Source organism: Zonotrichia leucophrys, chromosome 28 (genome assembly GCF_028769735.1).
Source record: "Zonotrichia leucophrys gambelii isolate GWCS_2022_RI chromosome 28, RI_Zleu_2.0, whole genome shotgun sequence".
NCBI lineage: Eukaryota > Metazoa > Chordata > Aves > Passeriformes > Passerellidae > Zonotrichia > Zonotrichia leucophrys.
Genome location: NC_088197.1, coordinates 4,939,966 through 4,962,928, shown reverse-complemented (window position 1 = coordinate 4,962,928; position 22,963 = coordinate 4,939,966). Strand labels below are relative to the sequence as shown.

Genomic DNA, 22,963 nt, shown 5'->3' with positions numbered 1-22,963 from the left:
GGGACCCCAGGAGAGGAACCTTTGTTCTGGGCACAGACAATGCCAGGAGGGGACTCGGGGCAGGGCTGAGGGGGTCCCAACCTCCCGCCCCCCGTGCGGTGCCTGAGCCCCCCCAAACCCCGCGGAGGGGGGGGGCAGAGCCCCCCGTGCCCCCCAGGAGCTCCCCGGGGTGGGTGACGGAGATTGGGGGGTCCCTGCTCCCCGCAAAGCCCTGCAGCCCCCAGCCCCGTGTGGATCCCATGGCCGGGGCCTGGGGAGTTTCCCCCATCTCCCGCTGCGACCGGGGAGGGCCCGCCCGGTGTCACTCGGGGGTCCCGCCGTGTCACAGTCCCGGTGCCCCCCCGCCATTCGGGGGTCCGGCCGTGTCACGGTCCCGGTGCCCCCCCGCCATTCGGGGGTCCCGCCGTGTCACGGTCCCGGTGCTCCCCCCGCCATTCGGGGTCCGGCCGTGTCCCGGTCCCGGTGCCCCCCCGCCATTCGGGGGTCCCGCCGTGTCACGGTCCCGGTGCCCCCCCGCCACTCGGGGGTCCCGCCGTGTCACTGGTCGGGGCCGGTGTCTCCCCCCGCCATTCGGGGGTCCGGCCGTGTCACGGTCCCGGTGCCCCCCCGCCATTCGGGGGTCCGGTTGTGTCACGGTCCCGGTGCTCCCCCCGCCATTCGGGGTCCGGCCGTGTCACGGTGCCGGTGCCCCCCCGCCATTCGGGGTCCGGCCGTGTCACGGTCCCGGTGCCCCCCCGCCATTCGGGGTCCCGCCGTGTCACGGTCCCGGTGCCCCCCCGCCATTCGGGGTCCGGCCGTGTCACGGTCCCGGTGCCCCCCCGCCATCGGGGTCCGGGCCGTCACGGTCCCGGTGCCCCCCGTCATTCGGGGTCCGGCCGTGTCACGGTCCCGGTGTCCCCCCGCCATTCGGGGTCCCGCCGTATGTCCCGGTGCCCCCCCGCCATTCGGGGTCCGCCGTGTCACGGTCCCGGTGCCCCCCCGCCATTCGGGGTCCGCCGTGTCCGGGGCCCCCGCACGGGGTCCCCCGTGTAGGTCCTGCTCCCCTCCCGTGTCCGGTGCCCCCCCCCCCGGCCGACGGTCGGTGCCGCATTGGGGTCCGGGTGCGCCCGCGTCCCGGGGTCTCCCCCCGCGGTCCCGGCGGCGGCGCGGGGGGGTTCCGGGGGCTCCGGTCCGCGCCGCGCGCGGCGGCGACACAAAGCGGCTCCGGCGGCGGCGGCGGCGGCGGCGGGGGGGTCCCGGCGGGTCCCGGTGCCGCCGCTGGGTCCCGGCCGTCCCGGTGCCGCTCCCCGCCATGGCCAAGTGGCTCCGGGAGTACCTGGGCCGGGGGGCCCGGCGCTCCCCGCCGCGCCCGCCCCAGCCCGACTACAGCGGCCCCGGGGGCCCCCCCGGTGCCGCCGCCGCCGCCTCCCCGCGCCACCGCCTCGTGCGGGTGGGGGGCGCGGGCCCGGGGGGCGGCCCCCGCCGCCTGCAGCAGGTACGGCACCGGGGGGAACCGGGGGGAACCGGGCGGGAGCCGCGGCCAAGAGCCAGGAGCGGGGAGGGCGGCGGAGGAACCGGGGGGGCTGGGGAAGGGGAACGGGGGGCACCGGGAGGAGCGGGGGGGTCGGGCAGGTGTGAGCGGGGGAGCGGAGGGGATGAGGGACACAGAGAACGGGGATGCGGGAGATGGGGACCCAAAGCGGCCGGGAATAAGGACCGGGAGAGCGGGAACCGGGAACCGGGCAGAGCCAAGGGGTCGGGGGGCAGCGGGGCAGCCGGGGGGGAGCCGGGGTGACTGGAGGGGGAACTGGGGGGCGGCTGGGGGTGATGGAGGCACCGGGAGAGGGGGAAGGGGAGAGGGGGAGAGGGGCTGGCGGACAAAGGGAGCGGGTGGGCGGGAGCGGGCACGGGGCTGGGGACCCCCGTGCCGGGGTGTGGGAGCCCCGAGGGTCCCGTGAGGGCACCCCGGGACCGGGGGGCTGCGGGGGGGGGGCAGTGGGGGTCCCGTCCCACCCGAAACCCCCCCCCCAGGGCCCAGGTGAGAGCGAGTACTCGGAGCCCTTCGAGGGCGAGCAGGACCCGGCGCCCGAGGGCGGCTGCGACGAGGAGGCCACAGGTGGGTGGTGACACCCCGGGCCCCCCCAGCGCCCCCGCGGGGGTCCCGGGCGCTCCCACCGCCCCGTTCCCCGTTCCCCATCCGCAGGGTGCCCGCGGCAGGGCGAGGCCCGGCGGGTGCGGCCGCGCCGGGGTCCGCAGCTGTACGACACCCCCTCCGAGGAGTGGGACACGGCCGGGGACAGCCCGGGGGCACCCCCGGCCCGCCAGAGCCGCCTCCCCCGCGACGACGAGCGCCCGGCCGACGAGTACGACCAGCCCTGGGAGTGGAAGAAGGATCACATCTCACGGGCGTTCGCAGGTGACGGCGGCCCCGGTGCCACCTCGGGTGACAGCACCCATGGGTGCCGCTCCTGGCTCCCTCCTCCTTGTGGGGTCACCCCAGGGTCCCCCAACCCCACATCCCGCAGCTTCCATGGGTATCAGACCTGGATCTCAGCATCCCCCAGCATCCTGGGGTTCCCTCCATGTCCCCCTGCCACCCCAACACCCCGTGCCCCCCATGGGTACCCCCCAGAGCGCTCCTGTCCCCTGCAATGGGACACCACGGCGGGACAGAGCCACTCTGGGACATCCCTTTGTGGCACTTTGAGGAGCCGGGTGACGCCCCTTTGTCCCCGCAGTGCAGTTTGAGAGCCCCGAGCGCTCCCCCAGCCTGTCCCGGCCGCTGCCGCGCTCCCCCCGCGGCCCCCGGCCCGCCTGCCCCCCCAGCCCCAGGCACGTGGACACCTCGCTGCCCCTGGAGAAGCAGGCGTGAGTCTGGGGGCGCCCCGGTCACACAGCGTGGCACGGGGACAAGCCCGCGGGGGGAGGTCCCCAGGGGTGGCTCCTTGTGGGGTCAAGGATGTCCCTTGGTGTCCCTGGGCCCTTTGGCATGGGGGGTGTGGAGGGCCCAGTGGCGTGGGTGAATCCCATGGGGTTGGGTGCCCCATAGTGTGGTTGGGTGCCCCATGGCGTGTTGGGTGGCATGTTTGGGTGGCCCATAGAATGGTTGGGCGCCCCATAGGATGCTTGGGTGCTCTATGGGATGGCTGGGTGCCCCACAGCATGGTTGGGTAGCCCATGACATGGTTTGGTGCCCCATGGTGTGGTTGGGTGCCCCATAGGATGCTTGGTTGCCCCATGGCATAGTTGGGTGCCCCATGGTGTGGTTGGTGCCCGATGCATAGGGGGTACCCTGGCATAGGGGGTCCCCATGGTGTGGTTGGGTGCCCCACAGGATGCTTGGGTGCCCCATGGCATAGTTGGGTGGCCCATGGCATGGTTGGGTGCCCTGTAGTACAGGGGATGCCCCATGGTGTGTTTGAGTGGCCCATAGTGTGGCTGGGTGCCCCATGGCGTGACTGGGTGCCCCATGGCATGGTTGGGTGCCCCATGGCATAGTTGGGTGCCCCATGGCATGGTTGGGTGCCCCATGGTGTGGTTGGGTGCCCCATGGCGTGGTTGGGTGCCCTGTGGCCCAGGGGATGCCCTGTGGCCCGGGGGGTGCCCGTGTGACCCCGCTGTGCCCAGCTGGTACCACGGCGCCATCGGGCGGGCGGGCGCGGAGACGCTGCTGGCGCTGTGCCGCGAGGGCAGCTTCCTGGTGCGGGACTGCGAGACCAGCCCCGAGGACTACTCGCTGTCCCTCAGGTGAGCAGGGACACGGGCACAGCGCTGCCAGGGGCCGTGCCAGGCTGGGAGCGGGGCTGGATCCGTGTTTGGCTGTGCCAGCCCCATTGGGGATGTGTTGGTGTGTCCCCATGCATGGCACGGGCTGGAGGTGAGCTGGGTAGTGCCACCCCCTGCCCCTGCTCTGGCTGGGGTCCCCATTCCTGACCTGATCCCCACTGCTGTCCACATCTGTGCCCCAATCTCCACCCCAGTCCTCACCCATATTCCCATTCCCGTCCCTATCCTTGTCCCCCTCCCTGTCCCCATCCTCATCCCTGTCCAGATCCCCACTTTATCCCAATCCCCATCTTACCCCATCACATTTTCCCATCCCAATCCCATCCCATTCCATCCCATTATCCCGTTATCTTGTTATCCCATTATCCCGTTCCCGTACCTCATTTCCCGTTATCCCATTCCCATTCCTGTTCCCATTCTTATTCCCATTCTCCTGTTATTCCATTCCCGTGCCTCATTTCCCGTTATCCTGTTATCCCGTTCCTGCTCCTGTTCCTGTTCTTGTTCCCATTATCCCGTTTTCCCGTTATCCCGTTTCCATGCCTCATTTCCCGTTCTCCTGTTCCTGTGTCTCATTTCCCGTTCTCCCGTTCTCCCATTATCCCGTGCCTCATTCCCGTTATCCTGTTATCCCACACCTCATTCCCGTTATCCCGTGCCTAGTTTCCTGTTCTCCCGTTCCCGTTATCCCACGCCTCATTCCCGTTATCCCGTGCCTAATTTCCTGTTCTCCCGTTCCCGTTATCCCGCGCCTCATTCCCGTTATCCCGTTATCCCACACCTCATTCCCGTTATCCCGTGCCTAATTTCCTGTTCTCCCGTTATCCCGCGCCTCATTCCCGTTATCCTGTTATCCCACACCTCATTCCCGTTATCCCGTGCCTAATTTCCTGTTCCGTATCCCGCCATTCCCGTTATCCCGTTATCCCACACCTCATTCCCGTTATCCCATGCCTAATTTCCTGTTCCTCCCGTTATCCACCCTCATCTTCCGCGCCTCATCCCGTTATCGATCCCACACCTCATTCCCGTTGTCCCGTGCCTAATTTCCTGTTCTCCCGTTATCCCGCGCCTCATTCCCGTTGTCCCGCAGGAGCAGCCAGGGTTTCGTGCACGTGAAGCTGACGCGGACCCGGGAGCAGCACTTCACGCTGGGCCGGGCCGGGGCCGCCTTCCCGTCGGTGCCGGCGGCCGTGGGGCACTACACGGCGCGGGCACTGCCCGTGCGCGGTGCCCGCCACCTGTCCCTGCTCTACCCCGTGGCCGTGCAGCCCCTGTGAGCCCGGGACCCCCGCCCGCGCCCCCCGCCCCATTAAACCGCCCTGTCACACCGGGCTGGGGACGCTGTGCTGCCTCCGAGCGGGATCTGGGGATGTGGGCTGGGGGGGATTGGGGACAGGGGTGGGGACAGAGAAAGGGACGGATGACAGGGAGGAGAAATGGGATGGGATGGGATGGATGGGATGGGGATGGATGGGATGGGATGGGATGGGAGATGGGATGGATGGGGATGGGATGGATGGGATGGGATGGGATGGGATGGGATGGGATGGGATGGGGATGGGATGGGGATGGGATGGGATGGGATGGGATGGGATGGGATGGGATGGATGGGATGGGATGGGATGGGATGGATGGGATGGATGGGATGGAGAAAAACCTTTGGGATGGGTGAGGAACCTCTGGGATGGGATCCATGGGGTGGGATGGGGATGGGATTGGGATAAAGTGGGGATCTGGACAGGGATAAGAATGGGGACAGGGATGAGGAGCAGGGTGGAGGCAAAGACAGGGAGGGGGACAAGGATAGGGATGGGGATGGGATGGGATAATGGGGTGGGATGGGATGGGATGGGGTGGGATGGGATGGGATGGGATGGATGGGATGGGATGGGATGGGGACAGGGACTGAAATGGGGACAGGAACAGGGACAGGAATGGGTGCCTCTGGTGCGTCTGGGCACCCAACTCCGTGGTGTCCCTGAGGAAGGCAGGACAAGGTGGTGGCACTGCCACCCCGGGGGAGTCCTCGCTTCCCACCCCCAGTACAGCCCTTGGGTGCCGGGTGACACCACGCAGGAGCCCAGGGGACAGCAGAGTGGCTTCCCCTGAACGAGGGGTCCCTGTCACCCCTGTGGCACAGTGACCACGAGCTGCCCACACGCTGTGACCCGTGGGGCACCGGATGGCAGCGGATGGCAGCGGATGGCCCGGGGGCGGGGGGACACAGAGCACGCCGAGCCGGCTGACAGGATGCTGCCAAACACCTTTTTTGGGGGGTTTCCTGAGGAAGGCAGAGCCGGGGGAGGCTGTGGGGCGCCCTCAGGGCCGGGGGGGCAGGGGGGGGCCCCGTGCCCGCTGCGGCTCCACCTGGTACGGGCTGATCTCCGGCTCGGGGGGCGGCGGCTTTGGGGGGCCCCGCGCCCAGGGGGACCCCACGTTCAGGTAGATGGGCGAGTCGGGGTGCCCAGCGCCTGTGGGGGTCACTGCTGTCAGCCAGCACCCTCGGGGGACACACGGGGTGCCCGGAGTGGGGCACAAGCAGGGGGGTTTGGGGTCAGGGGACGTGGGGCAGGTGGGCACGGGGGCGTTTGGGTGTTGGGGAGGGGATTTGGGGACAGGCTGACCTGGGCTCCTGTGACAGCAGCGCTGGCCGAGCAGGACCAGCCCCAGGAGAAGGACGGTGCCCCCCAGGCTCCCCAGGCCCGCCAGGAGCGCCCAGAGCAGCGCTGCAAGCACAGCCAGGGTCACCCCGGCCCGGGGACACCGGGGGTGCCAGGGTGGAGGGGGCAGCAGGGACAGGGGGACACAGTTACCTGGCTGATGTCCTCCGAGAGCTGCTGCGGTGAGGGGAAAGAGTCAGAGATGTGTCCCTAGTTCCCGCGTCCCGTCCTTTCCCCCTGTCCTCCCCCATCCCTGTCCGCCATCCCATCCCTGTCCCGTCCCTGTCGTCCCCGTCCCTGTCCCTGTCCGTCCTGTCCCATCCCTCCGTCCCTCCCTCACTGTGGCCACCCAAAACCCCCCCCAGAATCTCCCCCAAAGGACCCCACCCACCGTGCTGGGGACCCTCAGTGACCCCCCAAGCCCCTCAGCAGTGCCACCTCCCCTGTCCCCCCGCTGTCCCCGCGGTCCCGGGCGGTACCGGGGGTGACGCGGAGCTCGGTGCCGTTGCCGGTGGCCGTGTCGTGCCGCGGGATCTCCAGGGTCACCCGGCACAGGTAGCGCCCGCTGTCGCTGCTCTGCACCTGCGGGAGGCTGAGGGTGGCCCGGGGGGGGTGCCAGGCCAGCTGTGCCCCCCCCGGGGCACTGCGGGCACAGGGGAGCGGGGACAGGGGCGTGCCAAGGCGCAGGCGGGTGGCACAGAGCCCCCCGAGCCCCCCGTCCCGCAGCCACTCCATCCGCAGCAGGACCTCGCCCTCGGCCACCTCCACCTGGCACTGCAGGGCCACCGTGTCACCCGCGGCCACCTGCAGCTCGGCCGGCTCCTGGGTCACCCGCAGGGCGCCCGCTGTGGGGACAGCCCTGGGTCACAGATGGCACCCCGGGGTCACAGGGGAGGATGGGTGGCACCCCCAGACCTGGCTGTTCCCCAGGACACCCGGGGGATGGGGGACGGTGACACTCCAGGCTCGCTGCCCACACATCCCCCGTCACCTCTGCCCACACACCCCATCCTGTCCCCACCACTGTCACCTTCCTGTCCCCACTGACGCTGTGTGCCCTCCACCCTGTCCCCTCCCCATGTCCCCCATCCATCCCCACCGGTTCCATCCTGTCCATCCCTGCCACAGCCATGTCACCCACCCTGTCCCCATGTCTGTCCCCACTCTGTGTCCCCAGCCCCTCTCTGGTCTCCCCCCCAGGACAGATGTCCCCCCTCACCCCTGGTGTCACACAGGGGCCAGCCTGAGCCATGTGCCCCCCCATTGTCCCTTGGGTGGCCTGTCCCCAGCCCCACAGCACCGCCACAGGGTCCCAGGCGCTGTCCCCGCTGTCCCCACTGTCCCCCAGCCAGCCTTGTCCCCCACTCACCTCCAAGGAGGGGGATGAGGACCCCGAGCTGCCACATCCCCCCTCCGGGGCCAGCCCAGCCACCCCCTCCTAGGGGCTGTGTCCCCAAGGGGTCCCAGCCCCACGCTGTCCCTGTCCCCAGAGCCTCCTGGCCCTGCGTCACCCGGGCCAGCTCGCTGTGACACTGTGGCTTCCGGCCCTGTGAACGGGGGAGGTGACAGGGACAGACAGTGGCAAGAGAGGGGGGAGAGGTGGGGACATGGGTGGGGGGCTGGGGATGGGGATTTGGGCAGGGATGGGGACAGGGAGAGGGAAAGGGACAGGAATAGGGACAGGGATGGGGACAGGGATGTGATTGGGGACAGGGATTTGGCAGGGATGGGGACAGGAATGGGACAGTGATGGGGACAGGAATTTGGACTGGAATGGGGATGGGGACAGGGAGAGGGAAAGGGACAGGAATGGGGACAGCGATGGGGACAGGGATGCGATTGGGGACAAGGATTTTTTCAGGGATGGGGACAGGGATATGGGACAGGGATTTGGACAGAGATGAGGACAAGGAATGGGGACAATGATGTGATTGGGGACAGGGATGGGGACAGGGATATGGGACACCATTCAGAGCGAGGACAGGTGCCAGCCCCTCCTCAGGCTCCACTTTGATCCCGGCTCCACTCCAGCCTGGGGGGAGCCCTGTGGGGATTTCCTCTGACCCCCCCAAGCAGGCTGGGGGGGGTCAGGCTTCCTGATCTGGGACCCCCCCTCACTGTGACAGTGTCCCCAGCGCCCCCCCCGCAGGGTGACAATGTCCCCCACCCCTCCCCTCGCCCCCAGCGCTCCCCACCCGCGGGGGTCGCAGCCTCCCCTCCCGGACTACAACTCCCATCATGCCCCGGGGGGCAGGGCGTGGCCGGGAGCGGGGCGGGGCCCAGGGGGGCGGGGCGGGGGCGCCGCTCCCCCTTTGTTGGTGTCGGCGGGGCCGAGCGCGGCGGGGCCGGCCCGGAATGGGCGACCAGGTACGGCCCGCACCCCCCGGCACCGGCGGGAGGAACCGGGGCACCGAGCAGCAACCGGGAGCGGCAGGAGGAGGGGATGGAGCGGGGGCGGCGGGCGGGATGGAGGATGGAGTGAGGGAGGGATGGAGGGGAGGGATGGAGGGGAGGGATGGACGGGTGGAGGGAGGGAGGGAGGAGGGAGGGATGGAGAGGGAGAGATGAAGGAAGGAAGGGCCGGGGGGATGGAGGAAGTGGGGATGGAGGGATGGGAAGGAGGAAGGGATGGAGGAAGAGGAAGGAAGAGACGAAGGAGGGATGGAAGAAGTGGGGATGGAGGGATGGGAGGAAGAGGAAGGAAGGAAGAGAGGAAGAGGAGATGGAGAGGCAGGGATGAGGAGCGCAGGTGTGGAGGATGGATGGAGCATGGATGGAGGATGGATGGAGGGCTGAGGGGTTCAGGGTGGCATCGGAGGGGTGCGGGAGGGCTGGGGGGGCACGGAGGGGAGCGGGGGGCTCGGGGCTGGCACACTCACACTCGCACTCACACTCGCACTCACACTCACACTGCCAAGTCATGGCCCCGCCATGCCGGGCAGCCCGGCCGGGTCCCCGCGGCGCCTGGCACGGCCCGGCACGGTCTGGCACGGCCTGGCACAGCCTGGCACGGCCCGGCACGGTCTGGCACGGCCTGGCATGCCCTGGCACGGCCCGGCACGGCGGGCCAGGCCCCGGGGGCAGCGCGGGCCCCGCGGGCACTGACGGCCGCTGCAGGGCGCCGGGCAGGAGTCTCTGCGCAAGATCATCACCACGCTCGCCGTGAAGAATGAGGAGATCCAGAACTTCATCTACTCCCTCAAGCAGATGCTCCAGAACGTGGAGGTAGCCCCGGCCGCCCCCCGCGTTCCCCGGGGCCCCGCGGGGCCGCCCCCGCTCAGGCCCCGCCGTTGTGCCCAGGCCAACTCGGCGCGGGCGCAGCAGGACCTGGAGGCCGAGTTCCAGTCGCTGTACGCGCTGCTGGACGAGCTCAAGGAGGACATGGTGATGAAGATCAAGCAGGAGCGAGCCAGCCGCACCTACGAGCTGCAGGTGAGCCCTGGCCCGGAGCCCTCCCTGGCCCGGAGCCCCTCTGGGCTGGAGCCCCTCTGGCCTGGGACCCACCTGGCCTGGGACCCACCTGGCCCAGACCCCTCAGCCCCAGAGCCCCCTCCTGGCCTGGAGCCCCTCCAGCCCAGAGCCCCCCAGGCCTGAAACTCCCCTGGCCTGGAATCCCCCTGACCCAGAGCCCCCTGGCTCGGGACCCCCATTATCCCAGAGCCCCCCTGGCTCGGGACCCACCCTGACCTGGAGCCCCCCAGCCCAGAGCCCCCCAGGCCTGAAACTCCCCTGGCCTGGAGCCCCCCTGGCCCCAGAGCCCCCTTGTCCAGGACCTGCCAGGCCCGGAGCCCCCCTGGTCTGGAGCTCCCCAGCCCAGAGCCCCCCCTGTCCCTGGACCCACCCAGCCCGGAGCCCCCCGGTCCCAGAGCCCCCCCAGCCCAGCCCAGAGCCCCCCCAGCTCGGCCCTCTGCCCTCCCTCCCGGGCAGGCCCAGCTCGTGGCGTGCTCCAAGGCCCTGGAGAGCTCCGAGGAGCTGCTGGAGGCGGCCAACCAGGCCCTGGGCACGGCCAACCACCAAGACTTCTCCCAGGTGGGTGCCCGCGGTGCCAGGGGTGGCCCTGCCCTGCTGTCCCCACGCTGGGGGCGTCCTGACCCCCCCTTGCCACCCGCTCGATGCCACCCTGGGCTGGGCACCCCTTTTCTGTCTGGGCTGGCTGTGCCTGGCGGGGCTGGGTGGGAGAGGGGACACCAAGGGTGACACAGAGGGGCACCATGGCAGGGCCACGGGGCATGAAGGGTGCTGTGCCAGGGGGTGCTGTGCCAGAGGGGTGCAGGGGTGCTGTGCCAGGGATGCAGGGGTGCTCTGGGATTTGGGGATGCTCTGGGATTCAGGGGTGCTGTGGGATGCCATGGGATGCTGTGGGATGCAGGGATGCTGTGGGATGCCCAGGGATTCTCTGGGATGCCCTGGCAAGCTCTGGGATGCTGTGGGATGCTCTGGCATGCTCTAGGATGCTCTGAGATGCTCAGGGATGCAGGGATGCAGGGTGCTGTGGGATGCAGGGATGCTGTGGGATGCTGTGGGATGCAGGGATGCTGTGGGATGCAGGGATGCTGTCCCGCTGGGTGCCACAGCTGGTACAGGTCCCGCATGTGCCCCCTGTGCCCGGCTCTGCTGCCTCACTGCTGCTTTTTCTCCTCCTCTTTCCCTCTGCGCTCACAAGGCGGCCAAACAGATCAAGGATAGGTACGGCCCCCCGAGCCCCCCACCCACTAACCCCTCATCCTCCTCCTCCTCCTCCTCCTCCCAGCCAGGGACCCACAGGGCTGGTCCTGGGGTGGTCCCGAGGGTGCTGGGGTGGCCCTGTTGGTGCAGGGGTGGCAGTGCCCACCCTCCCCAGGGCCCAGCAGGGCAGGGGCGTGCCCGGCCCCCCTGAGCCCTGTCCCTGTCCTGGCACAGTGTGACGATGGCCCCGGCCTTCCGGCTGTCGCTCAAGGCCAAGGTCAGTGACAACATGAGCCACCTGATGGTGGATTTCGCCCAGGAGCGGCGCCTGCTGCAGGCCCTGGCCTTCCTGCCAGGTACTGCCAGGGCAGGGGGACACGGGGGGACGGGGCAGGGCACCGGGGGAGGCTGGCACGGCGTGGGGCAGTGTCCCTGCCCAGAGGGGCAGGAGGGTGCCAGGGATGGGGGCAGGATGAGGGGTTTGGGTGCTGTGCCCAGGGGGGCAGCGGGGTCTCTGGGTGCCAGGGGTGCCACGCCTGAGGTTTGTGACTTGCTGAGCTCGTGGGGTGCCCTGGGGGTGCCCGGGAGTGCTGGGGAACCCCTGAGCGGCAGGGAGGGGGGACACTGGCACGGCTGCTCCTGCGGGCAGTGCCCAGCGCCCCCGAGATCGACCTGGCCGAGTCGCTGGTGGCCGATAACTGTGTGACCCTGGCCTGGAGGATGCCCGACGAGGACAGCAAGATCGACCACTACGTGCTGGAGTACCGCAGGACCAACTTCGAGGGGCCGCCCCGTGCCAAGGAGGACCAGCCCTGGATGGTCATCGAGGGCATCAAGGGCACTGAGTACACCCTCACTGGTGAGGGCACGGGGTGCCGGGCACTGGGGCTGCCCCAGGCTCTGCAGGGCACACGGGGGTGGCAGTGCCCTCCTGGTGGCCCGGCCTGTGACCCCGCTGTGCCCACAGGGCTGAAGTTTGACATGAAGTACATGAATTTTCGGGTGCGGGCGTGTAACAAGGCGGTGGCGGGCGAGTTCTCGGAGCCGGTCACTCTGGAGACCAGAGGTGGGTCCGGGGGGTGCCAGGTGCCCGTGTGCCCCCTGTGCCAGCCCTGTGGGGTGCTGGGGGTCTGGGCACCGCTGACAGGGGCTGTCCCCAGCGTTCATGTTCCGGCTGGACGCCAGCACGTGCCACCAGAACCTGCGGGTGGAGGAGCTGAGCGTGGAGTGGGACGCCACGGGCGGGAAGGTGCAGGACGTCAAGGCTCGTGAGAAGGATGGCAAGGGCAGGACGGCCTCCCCTGCCAACTCCCCTGCCAGGTAACGCCACCCCCGGGCCCCCCTGCACGGCCCCTGGGCCTGGCAGTGCCAACCTGCCCTGTCCCTGTGTGCCAGGGTGGTGCAGTCGCCCAAGAGGATGTCCCTGGGCCGCGGGGGCCGCGATCGCTTCACTGCGGAGTCCTACACGGTGCTGGGTGAGAGGGGCACCCAGGGGGATGGGGGTTTGGGCACCCAGGGGTGCTGGGTGAGAGGGGCACCCAGACGGGGGGGTTTGGGCACCTGGCCTGAGGAGTTTGGGTACCCAGGATGGGGGGCACTGGGGTACCAGGCCTGGGGCATTTGGGCACCTGGCCTGAGGAGTTTGGGCACCCAGGATGGGGGGCACTGAGGCACCCGGCCTGGGGGGTTTGGGCACCCAGGGCTGTGACTGAGGAGGGGGCACCCAGGGGTGTGGGGGCCTGGGCACCCAGGGCGGGGCACTGGGACACCCAGGGGTGTGGGGATTTGGGCACCCAGGGGTGCGACTGAGGAGGGGTCACTCAGGGGTGAGGATGAGGAGGGGGCACCCAGGGGTGTGGGGATTTGGGCACCCAGAGGTTTTGGGATTTGGTCACCCAGGGCTGTGACTGAGGAGGGGTCACTCAGGGGTGTGGATGAGGAGGGGGCACCCAGGGGTGTGGGGGCCTGGGCACCCAGGGCAGGGCACTGGGACACCCAGAGGTTTGGGGATTTGGTCACCCAGGGGTGAGGATGAGGAGGGGTCACTCAGGGGTGAGGATGAGGAGGGGGCACTCAGGGATCAGAGCACAGGGGGCACCCAGGGGAGCAGGGGACACCCCTGGCAGGGTGGGCACAGGGCGAGGCAGCCGCGGGTGGCCCGGGCAGAGCCGTGGCCGTGCCCAGGGCACACCCTGGTCCCAGGGGACACCCTGATGGTGCCCAGGGGACACCCTGATCGACGGGGACGAGCACTACTGGGAGGTGCGCTACGACCGCGACAGCAAAGCCTTCGGCGTGGGCGTGGCCTACCGCAGCCTGGGCAAGTTCGACCAGCTGGGCAAGACCCCGGCGTCGTGGTGCCTGCACCTCAACAACTGGCTGCAGGTCAGCTTCAGCGCCAAGCACAACAACAAGGCCAAGGCGCTCGACGTGCCCGTGCCCGACTGCATCGGCGTCTACTGCAACTTCCACGAAGGTGGGGCTGGGCTGGGCTGGCACCTCCCTGGGCATTGGCACCTCCCTGGGCATTGGCACCTCCATGGGTATTGGCATCTCCATGGGTATTGTCACCTCCCTGGGCATTGGCATCTCCATGAGCATTGGCACCTCCATGGGTATTGTCACCTCCCTGGGCATTGGCATCTCCATGGACATTGGCACCTCTCTGGGTACCAGTGTAAGCATTGTCACCACCATGGACATAGTCACCTCCATGGGCATTGGCATTACCATAGGCATTATCTCCTCCATGGCCACCACCATGGGCATTGGCACCTCCATGGCCACCTCCCTGGGCATTGGCACCTCCCTGGGCATTGGCATCTCCATGGGTACTGGTGTGGACATTGTCACCACCATGGGCATTGTCACCTCCATGGGCACCAGCATGTCCATACTCCAGCATGGACACGAATGTCCACCATGGGCATTGCCACCACCATTGTCACCACATGGCCATTGTCACCACCCCAGGCACTGTGCCAGGGTTGTGCCCACTCCATGCCCACCTGTCCCCCATCCCCACAGGTTTCCTGTCCTTCTACAACGCCCGCACCAAGCAGCTGCTCCACACCTTCAAGGCCAAGTTCACACAGCCCGTGCTGCCGGCCTTCATGGTAAGGGGGGCAGGCCCGGGGGTCCCGGGGGGCTGCCAGGCTGCCCGCAGCCCCCTGAGCCCGCGCTGTGCCCCCAGGTGTGGTGTGGCAGCTTCCAGGTGACCTCAGGCCTGCAGGTGCCCAGCGCCGTGCGGTGCCTGCAGAAGCGCAACAGCACCGCCAGCAGCTCCAGCCTGCCCTGAGCTGGGCACAGCACTGAATGTACCCCCCTGCCACCCCCAGCGCTGCCCGGGGGCTCTGCCACCCCAGCACTGCCCGCCGGGCGCTGCCAGCCCTGGGGCTGCCCACGGCCCCCCCACTCCGTGCCCCCCGTGTCACGGGGCTCGTTGCCCCCCCAGCACCGAGAGCTGCTTCTGGCCTGGAGAATAAATTGGGATGTAGGTGTGACCTGGCCGTGGATGGGGCACGGGGGGAATTTGGGGTCCCTGGGACACCCCCAGGGTGCCAGGAGCGGGATGGGACTTGGTGGGCACAGGGTTCTTTATTTACATCTATATGAGGGGGTTCCTGCCCTCTGCAGTGTCACCCCAGGCCTGGGGACACTGGGCACATTGAGGACACTGGGGACAGCTTTCCCTGAGGGTGAGGACGGTCCCACTGCCCCTGCTGGTACCACGGGGGTGTCCCCAGAGTGTCCCCATCACAGAGCCCGGCGCTGCTGCAGCTTCCTGTGCAGCTCCCTGAGCAGCTCCTGGGTCCTGCCTGTGCCACGGGGTGGGAGCTGTGAGCAGCTGGCAGAGAATCCAGAATCCCCCTGCCCCCCCATTGCCCCCCGAGGCGGTGACAGGACCCGGTGTCCCCATGCTGCCACCCCCCTGCCCCCCCACCGTGTCCCCTCATTGTGTTGGGGGTGACAGCGGGACCGGGGGGTCTCGGTGTGGGGGTGCCCCCTCCTGTCCCCGCAGTCCCGAGCGGCCTCACCGGGGTCGTTCATGTAGAGCTGCTGCTCGGGCACCAGCCCCAGGCCGGGGGGGTTCCTGCCCCTCCTCGGGGCCGCCCTGGGCACGGCTGCAGCCGGGGGAGGGTCCTCCTCTATGGGCACGAACTCTGGGGCAGAGCATGGGGGGGTCACGGACCCTCCGACACCCCCAGACCCCCCTGAGCCCCTCCAGGCTCAGACACCCCAGCAGCTCTGCCCCCCAACTCTCCAGAGCCCCGAGTACCCCAGACACCCCCCAGCCTCCCACGGCTGCTCCTGACACCCCAATAATGTCCCCCGACACCCCTATGGCATCCCCGACCCCCCAGCACACTGTCCCCCCAGGTCCCCCCCAGCAGTGTCCCTTGACACCCCTATGGCATCCCCTGACACCTCAGCAGTGTCCCCGACCCCCCAGCAGTGTCCCCGACCCCCCAGCACTGTCCCCGACCCCCCAGCAGTGTCCCCGACCCCCCAGCAGTGTCCCTTGACACCCCAGCAGTGTCCCCGACCCCCCAGCAGTGCCCCCCAGCCCCCCGCGCCCCCCAGCCCGTGCCCACCCAGCTGGGAGCTGTACTCGGGCTCCAGGGGCCGCAGGCTGCCCTCGCTCCTCCGCACGAAGAACTGCACCACGTCTGCCAGCGACGAGCAGCGGTGCTGGGGACACGCAGGGGTCACTCGGGGACCCCCCTTGTGCCCCCCATGCCCTGCCCTCCGCCCCGGGCCCCGCGTGGGGGTCCCACCCCCTTGGCTGCAGCTCTTTGGGGGTCCCAGTTCCCGGGGATCCCAAACCTGAGGGACTCTCTGTCCCTTCTTTTGGGGGTCCCAGTTCCTTGAGCCCCAGCCCTCGGGGGACCCCAGCCCCTTGGTGCCACCCTGGGGGTGCCCAGCCCTTGGCTGGCACAGCCCACACGGTGCCAGTCCCTCGGGTGACCCCAAGGGTCCCACCCCGGGCGCTCAGGGGGGTGCCCGGGGTTGGGGTCCCTGTCCCGTGTCACTCACCGGGGTCTCCAGGTCGATGAGGTAGCCCTGGGGCTCTCTCTTCACCCTGTAGTGCTTCAGCACCGCTCTCCTGCGGGTCGGGGGGGCTCAGGGGCTGGGCACCCCCTTTGTGGGGCACTCACAGCCCGCGGGACACCCCTCGAACGGGGATCTTCCCATGGGGCCACCCACCGAACCAGGACCCCCCCCAAGGGGACACCACTCACCCTGGGACCCTGCACCCATGGGGACCCTCACTCTAAGCCACCCTCGTCCCCCCTGGGGACCCCTTCCCGGTGTCCCCGGCACGGACCCGCCCTGCTCCTGCCGCGTGGTGACCGAGACGCCCTGGCCGTGTCCCCCGGGCCGCAGCAGGAGATTCCCCCCGGGCGCGCTCAGCTCCAGCAGCAGCTCAGCCTCGGCTCGAGTCACCTGGAAAAAACAGCTGGGGACCCTGGGGACCCCCTCTGTGTCACCACAGCCATACCCTGCCCTGCTCTGGGGACCCTCCCGCTGACAGTCCCAGCCCTGCCCGGCCACACTGGGACCGCCTCTGTCACTCCCAGCCATACCCTGCATTGGGGACCCCCACGCTGTCACCCCCAGCCCTGCATTGGGGACCCCCACGCTGTCACCCCCAGCCCTGCCCAGCCACACTGGGCCACCCCAGCTGGGCCATGCTGGTCCCCAGGGTGGATGGGGACCCCCCCCGGCCCCCGACTCACGGCTCAGAGGGGCTGGGGAACACGAGGCTGGTCGGGGACACGGAGGTGATAGGGGACACGGCAGTGGTGGGTGACACGGGGGTGGTTGGGGACACGGGGGTGGTTGGTGACACAGGGCTGGCCGGACACACGGAGGTGCCCCTGCGCTGCTGCTCCTCCCGCAGAGCCTCCAGCAGCTGGGAGATGTGTCCGGGCAGCAGCGCCAGGTCCGGGGGCATCTTCATCTGCGGGGGGACACGGGCAGGTGGCACTGAGGGGTCCCTGTCACCCCCGGAGCCCCGGGCAGCGCCGCACCCACCTTGGCCATGGTCAGGATGAATCCCCGCCACATCTCCTGCATCTCCCAGCTCTTCATCTGCCAGGGGACACAGGGACATGAGGGTGGCCTGTCCCCTGTCCCTTGTGCCCCACACAGGTCTCCACAGCCCCCTAAACCTGGCCCCAAATCCCAAAACCCGCCATCCCTTGTACCCCCAAGTCCTTCCGCTGTGCCCTCCAGTCTCCCCAGTCCCAAAATCCTGTCCCCTCTGTGTCCCTAAATCCTTCCCTTACCCACCTGCAGCCCGTCCCAAATCCCAGTCCCCTCATCCCCCCAGTCCTGAAATCCTGTCCCCTCTGTACCCCCAGATCCCCCCTCCAGGTACCCCCATTGCCCCCTGGCTGCCCCTCACCTTCATTGTCACCTCTTGTCCCCTCAGCCTGAGGATGAGCAGCCCGTCCTTGGCCTGCACGGTCACCAGCTCGCCCAGGTCCAGCAGCTCCAGGGGCTGGGGGCACCCAAGGGTGGGACCCCCGGCCCAGGGACACCCCCACCCTCAGCAGGGTCCCCCCAGTGTCACCCGAAGGTCCCATCCTCGGGGGTCCCTGCCCAGGAGGGTTTATGGGGACGGGTCCCCAATCCTGGGGGGGTTTTACCAGTCCCAGCTTGGGGAGGGGGCACAGGGGTCCCACCCTGGGGGGATCCTGCCCCAGGGGCATCTCTGGGGCCCGGACAGGATGGGGGGGTCCCAATCTTGGGGGTCCCAGCCCCAGCAGATCCCAGAGGCCCCGGTTTGGGGGAGCCCGCCCAGTCCCACCCGAGGGTTCTTGTCCAGGGGGTCCCACCCTGAGGGGTCCCAGCCCGGGGGTCCCGCCCGGAGGAGCCCCGGTACCTCCTGGTCCTGGGGCCCGCTGTAGAAGGCGAGTTGGAGCCCCCGCACCCCGGCCCAGACCTTCCGGTAGCCCTGCGGGGAGGGACGGGCTCAGGAACCGGGAACCGGGAACAGGGAAACGGCACCGGCAACAGGGAAACGGCACAGGGAGCCGGCACTGGCATCGGCACCGGGCTCGGCAGGGAGCACAGCCGGTGGTCCCGGGGGGGGACAGTGTCCGGGAGTGCCGGGAGCGGTCCCGGGTCCCCGGGTACCCCCGAGGGTCGCTCTTGGCGCTCGGTCCCGGGGGTACCGGGGTCGGTCCCGGCGGTGTCGCCCACCTGATCACCTGGCCCCCGCTTCTCCACGAAGCCCTCGTAGTAGTGCCGGGCGCGGGGCCGGGTTCCCCGGGACAGCGGCACCGGCCGCTCCATCCCCGCCGCCGCGCAGGAGCCGCCGCAGTTCCCGGTACCGGCCCCGCCCGGCGCGGGGCGAAGGGCGGCGGGCGGGAGTCCCGGCGGGGCCGGGGCATCCCCGGTGCGGGGCTGAGCCCCCGAGTCCCTCCCCTCGCACGCAGCAGGTGCGCCCCGACAGGTTCCTGCTCCCGTTCCCGCTCCCGGTGTCCCCCGTGCCCCTCCCGGGGGTCCCGGCCGGGCTGGGGGTCCGTGACCGGAGCGGGGCTGAGCCCCCCCCGTCCCCCGCCCGGTGCGGCAGGTGCGGGGCCGAGCCCAGCCGGTTCCTGCCCGTCCCCCCGCCCGGTTCCGGTGCCGATGTCCCCCCGTTCCCGGGGCGGCGGGCGGGGGGTCCCGCCGGGAGGTGTGTGGGGGGGTGTCCGTGTGTCAGTGCGGGGCTGAGCCCCCGTGTCCCCCCCGCCGGTGCTGCAGGTGCGGGGCTGTCCCGTCCCCCCCGTCCCCCCCCGCCGGTGCCGGTGTCCCCTCGCCCCCCCGGGCGGGGCGGGGCGCCCGGGGCCGCCCCATCACGTGTCGCCGCCGCCGCCGCCGCGCGCACCGGGGGGAGGCGGGAGCGGCGGGAGCGGCGGGAGCGGAGCATGGCAGGTACCGGGGGGCGGGGGCGCACCGGGCACCGGCTCCGGGAACCGGGAACTGGGAACTGGGAACGGGGAACGGGGAATGGCACACGCACCGGGCACGCACCGGGCACCGGACACGTACCGAGCACGCGCACAACGGGCGCGCAGCGGGCACCCGGTACCGGGCACGCACCGGGAAGCGGACACGCGCGCACGGACACGCGCCCCGGCCGGGGACGCGCACCGGTCACTCCCCCCCCCACCCCCGTACACCCGGGGCACGCGCGTGCACCTGCCCGAGCGCGCTCCCGCGGGACCTCGGCGGGCACATCCCGGCCCCGCGACCCTCAGCCCGTCCCTGTCCCCGCCAGCCGTGTCCCCGTACCCGCAGTCCTTCCCTGCCACCCTCCTGTGCCCTCACCCCCCTGTCCCCACGTCAGTGTCCCCCCTCCCACCCCCGAGTCCTCCTGTCCCCGTGTCCTGCCCCTCCGTGTCCGTGTGTCCCCTCCGTGCTTGTGTCCCTGTGCGTCCCTGTCCCCGCGTCCCCATCCGCGGGCAGAAACCCAGGGGGGACCCGAGGGAGCTCTGGGGGGACACCCGGGGCGCTGTCACACGCTGCCCCCCCGCAGCGCTCGCGGCCGCCTCCCCCGGCGGGGACGAGGGTCTGGAGGAGGATGAGGATGAGCTGGAGCCGGGGCTGGACGAGGCCGAGGCCGAGCCGGAGGTGGCGAAGGCGGCGGGGGCGGCCCGGGGGGCGGTGCTGACCCGCAGGGGCATCACCCTGAGGGTCCTGCTCCGAGACGGGCTCCTGGAGCCGGGCAGGGGCGTCCTGTCCATCTACTACCTGGTGAGCCTGGGGACAGGGGACAGGGGACACGGATGGGGACAGGGATGGGGACAGGGAGAGGGGATGAGGACTGGGAATAGGGGTGAGGACAGGGAGAGGGATGGGGACAGGGAGAGGAGATGGGGACAGGGGGCAGGGATAGGGACAGAGAGGGATGGAGACAGGGAGAGGGATGGGGACAAGGGGAGGGATGGGGACTGGGAACAGGGATGGAGACAGGGAGAGGGATGGGGACAAGGGGAGGGATGGGGACTGGGAATAGGGGTGGGGACAGGGGACAAGGATGGGGACTGGGAATAAGGAGGGGGACAAGAAACAGAGGTGAGACAGGAGACAGAGATGGGACAGGAGACAGAGATGAGGCAGGAGACATGGGACAGGGAAAAGGACAGCAAACAGGACACAGGATGAGCACAGGGGATGTGGGATGAGGACAAGGGACAGTGATGAAGCTGAGGGAGAAGTGATGTGGACACGGGGATGTGACTCCCGCCATTGTCCCCAGGGCAAGAAGTTCGTGGGGGACCTGGGCTCGGACGGGACGATCACCTGGCAGGAGACGGGGCAGGTGTTCAACTCTCCGAGCGCCTGGGCCACGCACTGCAAGCGCCTGGTGAACCCCGCCAAGAAGTCGGGCTGCGGCTGGGCCTCGGTGCGCTACAAGGGCCAGAAGCTGGACCAGTACAAGGCGGCCTGGCTGCGCAAGCACCAGCCCAACGTGCCGCCCCCCGAGGAGGTGGGACCGGGCTCGCCTCCCCCCGACGCCCCCAGCGTGCGGGGCGAGCTGGGTGCCAGCCCCGTGTGCCCGCAGAGCTTGGCCAGCGAGGGCGAGGAGGAGGAGCTGCCCGAGGATGAGGAGGAGGAGGCGGCCAGGGAGGGTCGGCTGGCGGTGCCGGAGCCGGCGGCTCCCAAAAAGCCGGAGGAGAGGAGCAAGAAGCAGCAGGGGAAGGGCCTGGCGGAGCCGGCGGGGACGGGTGAGCTGCCGAGGGGGTGCCGGGGGGCCCGGGCGGCCCGGCCGCGGTGACGGGACCGTGTCCTTGGCAGACGGAGGCAGCGCCGGGAAAAGGCTGGAGGTGAAGCCCCGGGTGCCCGTCCGCTACTGCACCCTGGGCACCCGCGACTCGGCCAGGTAGGGGCACCGAGGGGACGGCGGGGCAGGGCCGGGGACAGCGGGGACAGAGGGGACAGCGGGGCCGTGGCTCTTCCAGGAACCCCCAGACCCTGGTGGAGGTGACCTCCTTTGCCGCCATCAACAAATTCCAGCCCTTCAACGTGGCCATCTCCAGCAACGTCCTCCTGCTCCTGGTGCGTCCCCTCCCCAGGCCGGGACATCGCTGATGGCGCTGGGGACACCTGCAGCCAGCGGGGTGTCCCTCGTGCCATTATTTTCGTGCTAAACCGCTGATTTTAACCTTTTCCTTTAGGATTTCCACAGCCACCTGACGCGGAGCGAAGTGGTGGGGTACCTGGGGGGGCGCTGGGACACCAACACCCAGCGTAGGTGGGGTCCGGGGGGTGGGGGCGGCCCTGCCGTGGCCCGGGGGTGTCACCCAGCCCCGTGTCCCCGCAGTGCTGACCGTGCTTCGAGCCTTCCCCTGCCGGACCCGCCTGGGTGACGCCGAAGCCGCGGGCGCAGTGGAGGAGGAGGTGAGGGGCAGATCCAGCCTGGGGGGGCTCTGGGGGCTCTGCAGGCTCCGCACCCACGGTTTGTGCCCCCCCAGATCTGCCAGAGCCTGTTCCTGCGGGGGCTGTCGCTGGTGGGGTGGTACCACAGCCACCCCTTCGGGCCGGCGCTGCCGTCCCTGCACGACATCGATGCGCAGATGGATTACCAGCTCAAACTGCAGGGCAGCGGCAACGGCTTCCAGCCCTGCCTGGGGCTCATCTGCGGTACGTGAGCCCCCCGGGGCTGCCCGGGGGCTGCGGCTGCTGCCACCCCCCTGTGCCAGCCCCCTCTGTGCCCACAGGGCCCTTCTACCACGGCAACCCCGGCGTGGAGTCCAAAATCGCGCCCTTCTGGGTGATGCCGCCGCCAGAGGTAAGAGGGGGAGAATTTGGGGTGGAGTCTCCCCATCTGGCACCCTCGGGTGTCCCCAGGGTGGTGTCAGGTGCCAGAGCTGTGGGGTGACCCCTGCCTGGCTCCCCCATCCCCCAGCAACGGCCCAACGACTACGGGATCCCCATGGATGTGGAGGTCACCTACATCCAGGACGGATTCCTCACCAACGACGTCGTGCAGGAGATGGTGAGAGAGGGGTGGGGGCCCCCCAAAACCCCCCGAGCCCACTGGGACCCCACCACCTGTCCCCATCCTGCCCTTAGCCCCGGTGATGGTGGCCGTCCCATCTCCAGCCCCCATCGAGGCCTCGGTGCTGCAGGTTTGGGGTGGCCCTGCCTGGCTTTGGGGCACCCCCAGGCCTGCAGCCCCTCTGTCCCCCCCCCAGACGCTGCTGGTGGAGTTCTACAAGGGAGCCCCCGACCTGGTGAAGTTCCAGGAGCTGTGGAGTCAGGATCAGACCTACCTGGACAAGCTGAAGGTGGGAAGGGCTGGCAGGGCAGGGGGGGCTTTGCTGGGGCACCCACTCCCTGTGCTGGAATCAAGCGGGGTTCCCCCCCCTCAGGGCTCCCTGGCCTCCCGCACCCCCAAAGACCAGAGCTTCAGCCACGTCCTGGAGCAGATCTTCAGCCTGCTGAAGCTCAGCGGGTGAGGAGGGCCCGCGGCCCCTCGGTGGGACCAAGGCGCCTCCCGCAGCCCGGGCGGGGCTCGCAGCCCCGGGGCTCTCCCGGGCCCGGCCGGGGCAGCTCCCGGAGCGCCCCGGAGCCCGCCCTGCCCCGGGGGCGGCCGTGCCGGCGCGGGCTCTGTGGCTCGGTGGTTTGTGGAAGTGGTAGTTTGATTAAAGAGCAGTTCCTGACAGGTGGCTCTGCCATGGCCTGGACTAAAGGATGTGCGAGGGAATTCCTCCCTGGGAGGGTGGGCAGCCCTGGCACAGCTGTGGCTGCCCCTGGAGCCCTGGCAGTGCCCAAGGCCAGGCTGGATGGGCACTGGAGCAGCCTGGGACAGTGGGAGGTGTCCCTGCCCATGACCTTCCAGTGCCATCCAATCTGAGCCATTCCCTGACTCC

The 22,963-nt window shown here is 69.8% G+C and overlaps 5 protein-coding genes across 8 annotated transcripts; 3 read left to right on the top strand and 2 right to left on the bottom strand.

Annotated features, from left to right (window-relative positions):
* Nucleotides 1-1,276: 1,276 nt before the first annotated feature.
* On the top strand, nucleotides 1,277-5,099 carry SHD (Src homology 2 domain containing transforming protein D). Its single transcript, XM_064734253.1, has 6 exons — nucleotides 1,277-1,474; nucleotides 2,011-2,095; nucleotides 2,183-2,395; nucleotides 2,718-2,847; nucleotides 3,607-3,726; nucleotides 4,859-5,099. Exons 1-6 carry the CDS (start codon nucleotides 1,292-1,294, stop codon nucleotides 5,043-5,045), a joined length of 918 nt encoding a protein of 305 aa, XP_064590323.1. The 5' UTR covers nucleotides 1,277-1,291; the 3' UTR covers nucleotides 5,046-5,099.
* Nucleotides 5,100-6,038: 939 nt separating this feature from the next.
* LOC135458970 (uncharacterized) lies at nucleotides 6,039-8,126 on the bottom strand. Of its 2 annotated transcripts, none has more exons than XM_064734500.1 (5): nucleotides 7,798-8,126; nucleotides 6,908-7,273; nucleotides 6,582-6,605; nucleotides 6,393-6,494; nucleotides 6,039-6,239 (listed from the first exon to the last, which is right to left on the bottom strand). In XM_064734500.1, the coding sequence occupies exons 1-5, from the start codon at nucleotides 7,832-7,834 to the stop codon at nucleotides 6,088-6,090; spliced, it is 681 nt and encodes a 226-aa protein (XP_064590570.1). In that variant the 5' UTR covers nucleotides 7,835-8,126; the 3' UTR covers nucleotides 6,039-6,087. The 2 variants fall into 2 exon arrangements, with proteins under 2 accessions (XP_064590570.1, XP_064590571.1); XM_064734501.1 differs by having other exon boundaries at nucleotides 6,582-6,602.
* Nucleotides 8,127-8,731: 605 nt separating this feature from the next.
* FSD1 (fibronectin type III and SPRY domain containing 1) lies at nucleotides 8,732-14,596 on the top strand. 2 transcript variants are annotated; one of them, XM_064734373.1, is made up of 13 exons: nucleotides 8,732-8,795; nucleotides 9,546-9,653; nucleotides 9,729-9,860; nucleotides 10,356-10,457; nucleotides 11,092-11,114; nucleotides 11,328-11,449; nucleotides 11,743-11,952; nucleotides 12,061-12,159; nucleotides 12,254-12,413; nucleotides 12,489-12,568; nucleotides 13,318-13,569; nucleotides 14,121-14,209; nucleotides 14,287-14,596. In XM_064734373.1, the coding sequence occupies exons 1-13, from the start codon at nucleotides 8,784-8,786 to the stop codon at nucleotides 14,389-14,391; spliced, it is 1,494 nt and encodes a 497-aa protein (XP_064590443.1). In that variant the 5' UTR covers nucleotides 8,732-8,783; the 3' UTR covers nucleotides 14,392-14,596. The 2 variants fall into 2 exon arrangements, with proteins under 2 accessions (XP_064590443.1, XP_064590442.1); XM_064734372.1 differs by having other exon boundaries at nucleotides 13,296-13,569.
* A 77-nt stretch (nucleotides 14,597-14,673) lies between these two features.
* On the bottom strand, nucleotides 14,674-18,607 carry STAP2 (signal transducing adaptor family member 2). Its single transcript, XM_064734374.1, has 10 exons — nucleotides 18,306-18,607; nucleotides 17,986-18,057; nucleotides 17,506-17,601; nucleotides 17,133-17,189; nucleotides 16,835-17,058; nucleotides 16,423-16,563; nucleotides 16,131-16,200; nucleotides 15,689-15,785; nucleotides 15,131-15,256; nucleotides 14,674-14,911 (listed from the first exon to the last, which is right to left on the bottom strand). Exons 1-10 carry the CDS (start codon nucleotides 18,396-18,398, stop codon nucleotides 14,850-14,852), a joined length of 1,038 nt encoding a protein of 345 aa, XP_064590444.1. The 5' UTR covers nucleotides 18,399-18,607; the 3' UTR covers nucleotides 14,674-14,849.
* A 336-nt stretch (nucleotides 18,608-18,943) lies between these two features.
* On the top strand, nucleotides 18,944-22,753 carry MPND (MPN domain containing). 2 transcript variants are annotated; one of them, XM_064734056.1, is made up of 13 exons: nucleotides 18,944-19,019; nucleotides 19,624-19,841; nucleotides 20,347-20,577; nucleotides 20,653-20,815; nucleotides 20,886-20,970; nucleotides 21,050-21,146; nucleotides 21,266-21,338; nucleotides 21,412-21,488; nucleotides 21,563-21,731; nucleotides 21,809-21,879; nucleotides 21,997-22,086; nucleotides 22,286-22,378; nucleotides 22,463-22,689. In XM_064734056.1, exons 1-13 carry the CDS (start codon nucleotides 19,013-19,015, stop codon nucleotides 22,547-22,549), a joined length of 1,461 nt encoding a protein of 486 aa, XP_064590126.1. In that variant the 5' UTR covers nucleotides 18,944-19,012; the 3' UTR covers nucleotides 22,550-22,689. The 2 variants fall into 2 exon arrangements, with proteins under 2 accessions (XP_064590126.1, XP_064590125.1); XM_064734055.1 differs by having other exon boundaries at nucleotides 20,347-20,815; nucleotides 22,463-22,753.
* Nucleotides 22,754-22,963: the final 210 nt, after the last annotated feature.

Bases quoted from the DNA above. Each gene is read 5' to 3' on its own strand.
- FSD1 (XM_064734372.1), top strand. The intron at 12,414-12,488 runs GTAACGCCACCC...CCTGTGTGCCAG, and splicing joins CCTGCCAACTCCCCTGCCAG to GGTGGTGCAGTCGCCCAAGA. The intron at 14,210-14,286 runs GTAAGGGGGGCA...CTGTGCCCCCAG, and splicing joins CCGTGCTGCCGGCCTTCATG to GTGTGGTGTGGCAGCTTCCA.
- STAP2 (XM_064734374.1), bottom strand. From the start codon at position 18,398: ATGGAGCGGCCGGTGCCGCTGTCCCGGGGAACCCGGCCCCGCGCCCGG. The intron at 15,786-16,130 runs GTGAGTGACACG...GCGTGTCCCCAG, and splicing joins TCATCGACCTGGAGACCCCG to CACCGCTGCTCGTCGCTGGC. The intron at 15,257-15,688 runs GTGGGCACGGGC...GCTCTGCCCCAG, and splicing joins CGAGTACAGCTCCCAGCTGG to AGTTCGTGCCCATAGAGGAG.
- SHD (XM_064734253.1), top strand. From the start codon at position 1,292: ATGGCCAAGTGGCTCCGGGAGTACCTGGGCCGGGGGGCCCGGCGCTCC. The intron at 2,396-2,717 runs GTGACGGCGGCC...TTGTCCCCGCAG, and splicing joins CATCTCACGGGCGTTCGCAG to TGCAGTTTGAGAGCCCCGAG. The intron at 3,727-4,858 runs GTGAGCAGGGAC...GTTGTCCCGCAG, and splicing joins GACTACTCGCTGTCCCTCAG to GAGCAGCCAGGGTTTCGTGC.
- LOC135458970 (XM_064734500.1), bottom strand. From the start codon at position 7,834: ATGTGGCAGCTCGGGGTCCTCATCCCCCTCCTTGGAG. The intron at 7,274-7,797 runs GTGAGTGGGGGA...CTGTCCCCACAG, and splicing joins CCTCATCCCCCTCCTTGGAG to CGGGCGCCCTGCGGGTGACC. The intron at 6,495-6,581 runs GTAACTGTGTCC...CTGTGCTTGCAG, and splicing joins TCTCGGAGGACATCAGCCAG to CGCTGCTCTGGGCGCTCCTG.
- MPND (XM_064734055.1), top strand. The intron at 20,816-20,885 runs GTGAGCTGCCGA...TGTCCTTGGCAG, and splicing joins GGCGGAGCCGGCGGGGACGG to ACGGAGGCAGCGCCGGGAAA. The intron at 20,971-21,049 runs GTAGGGGCACCG...TGGCTCTTCCAG, and splicing joins GGCACCCGCGACTCGGCCAG to GAACCCCCAGACCCTGGTGG.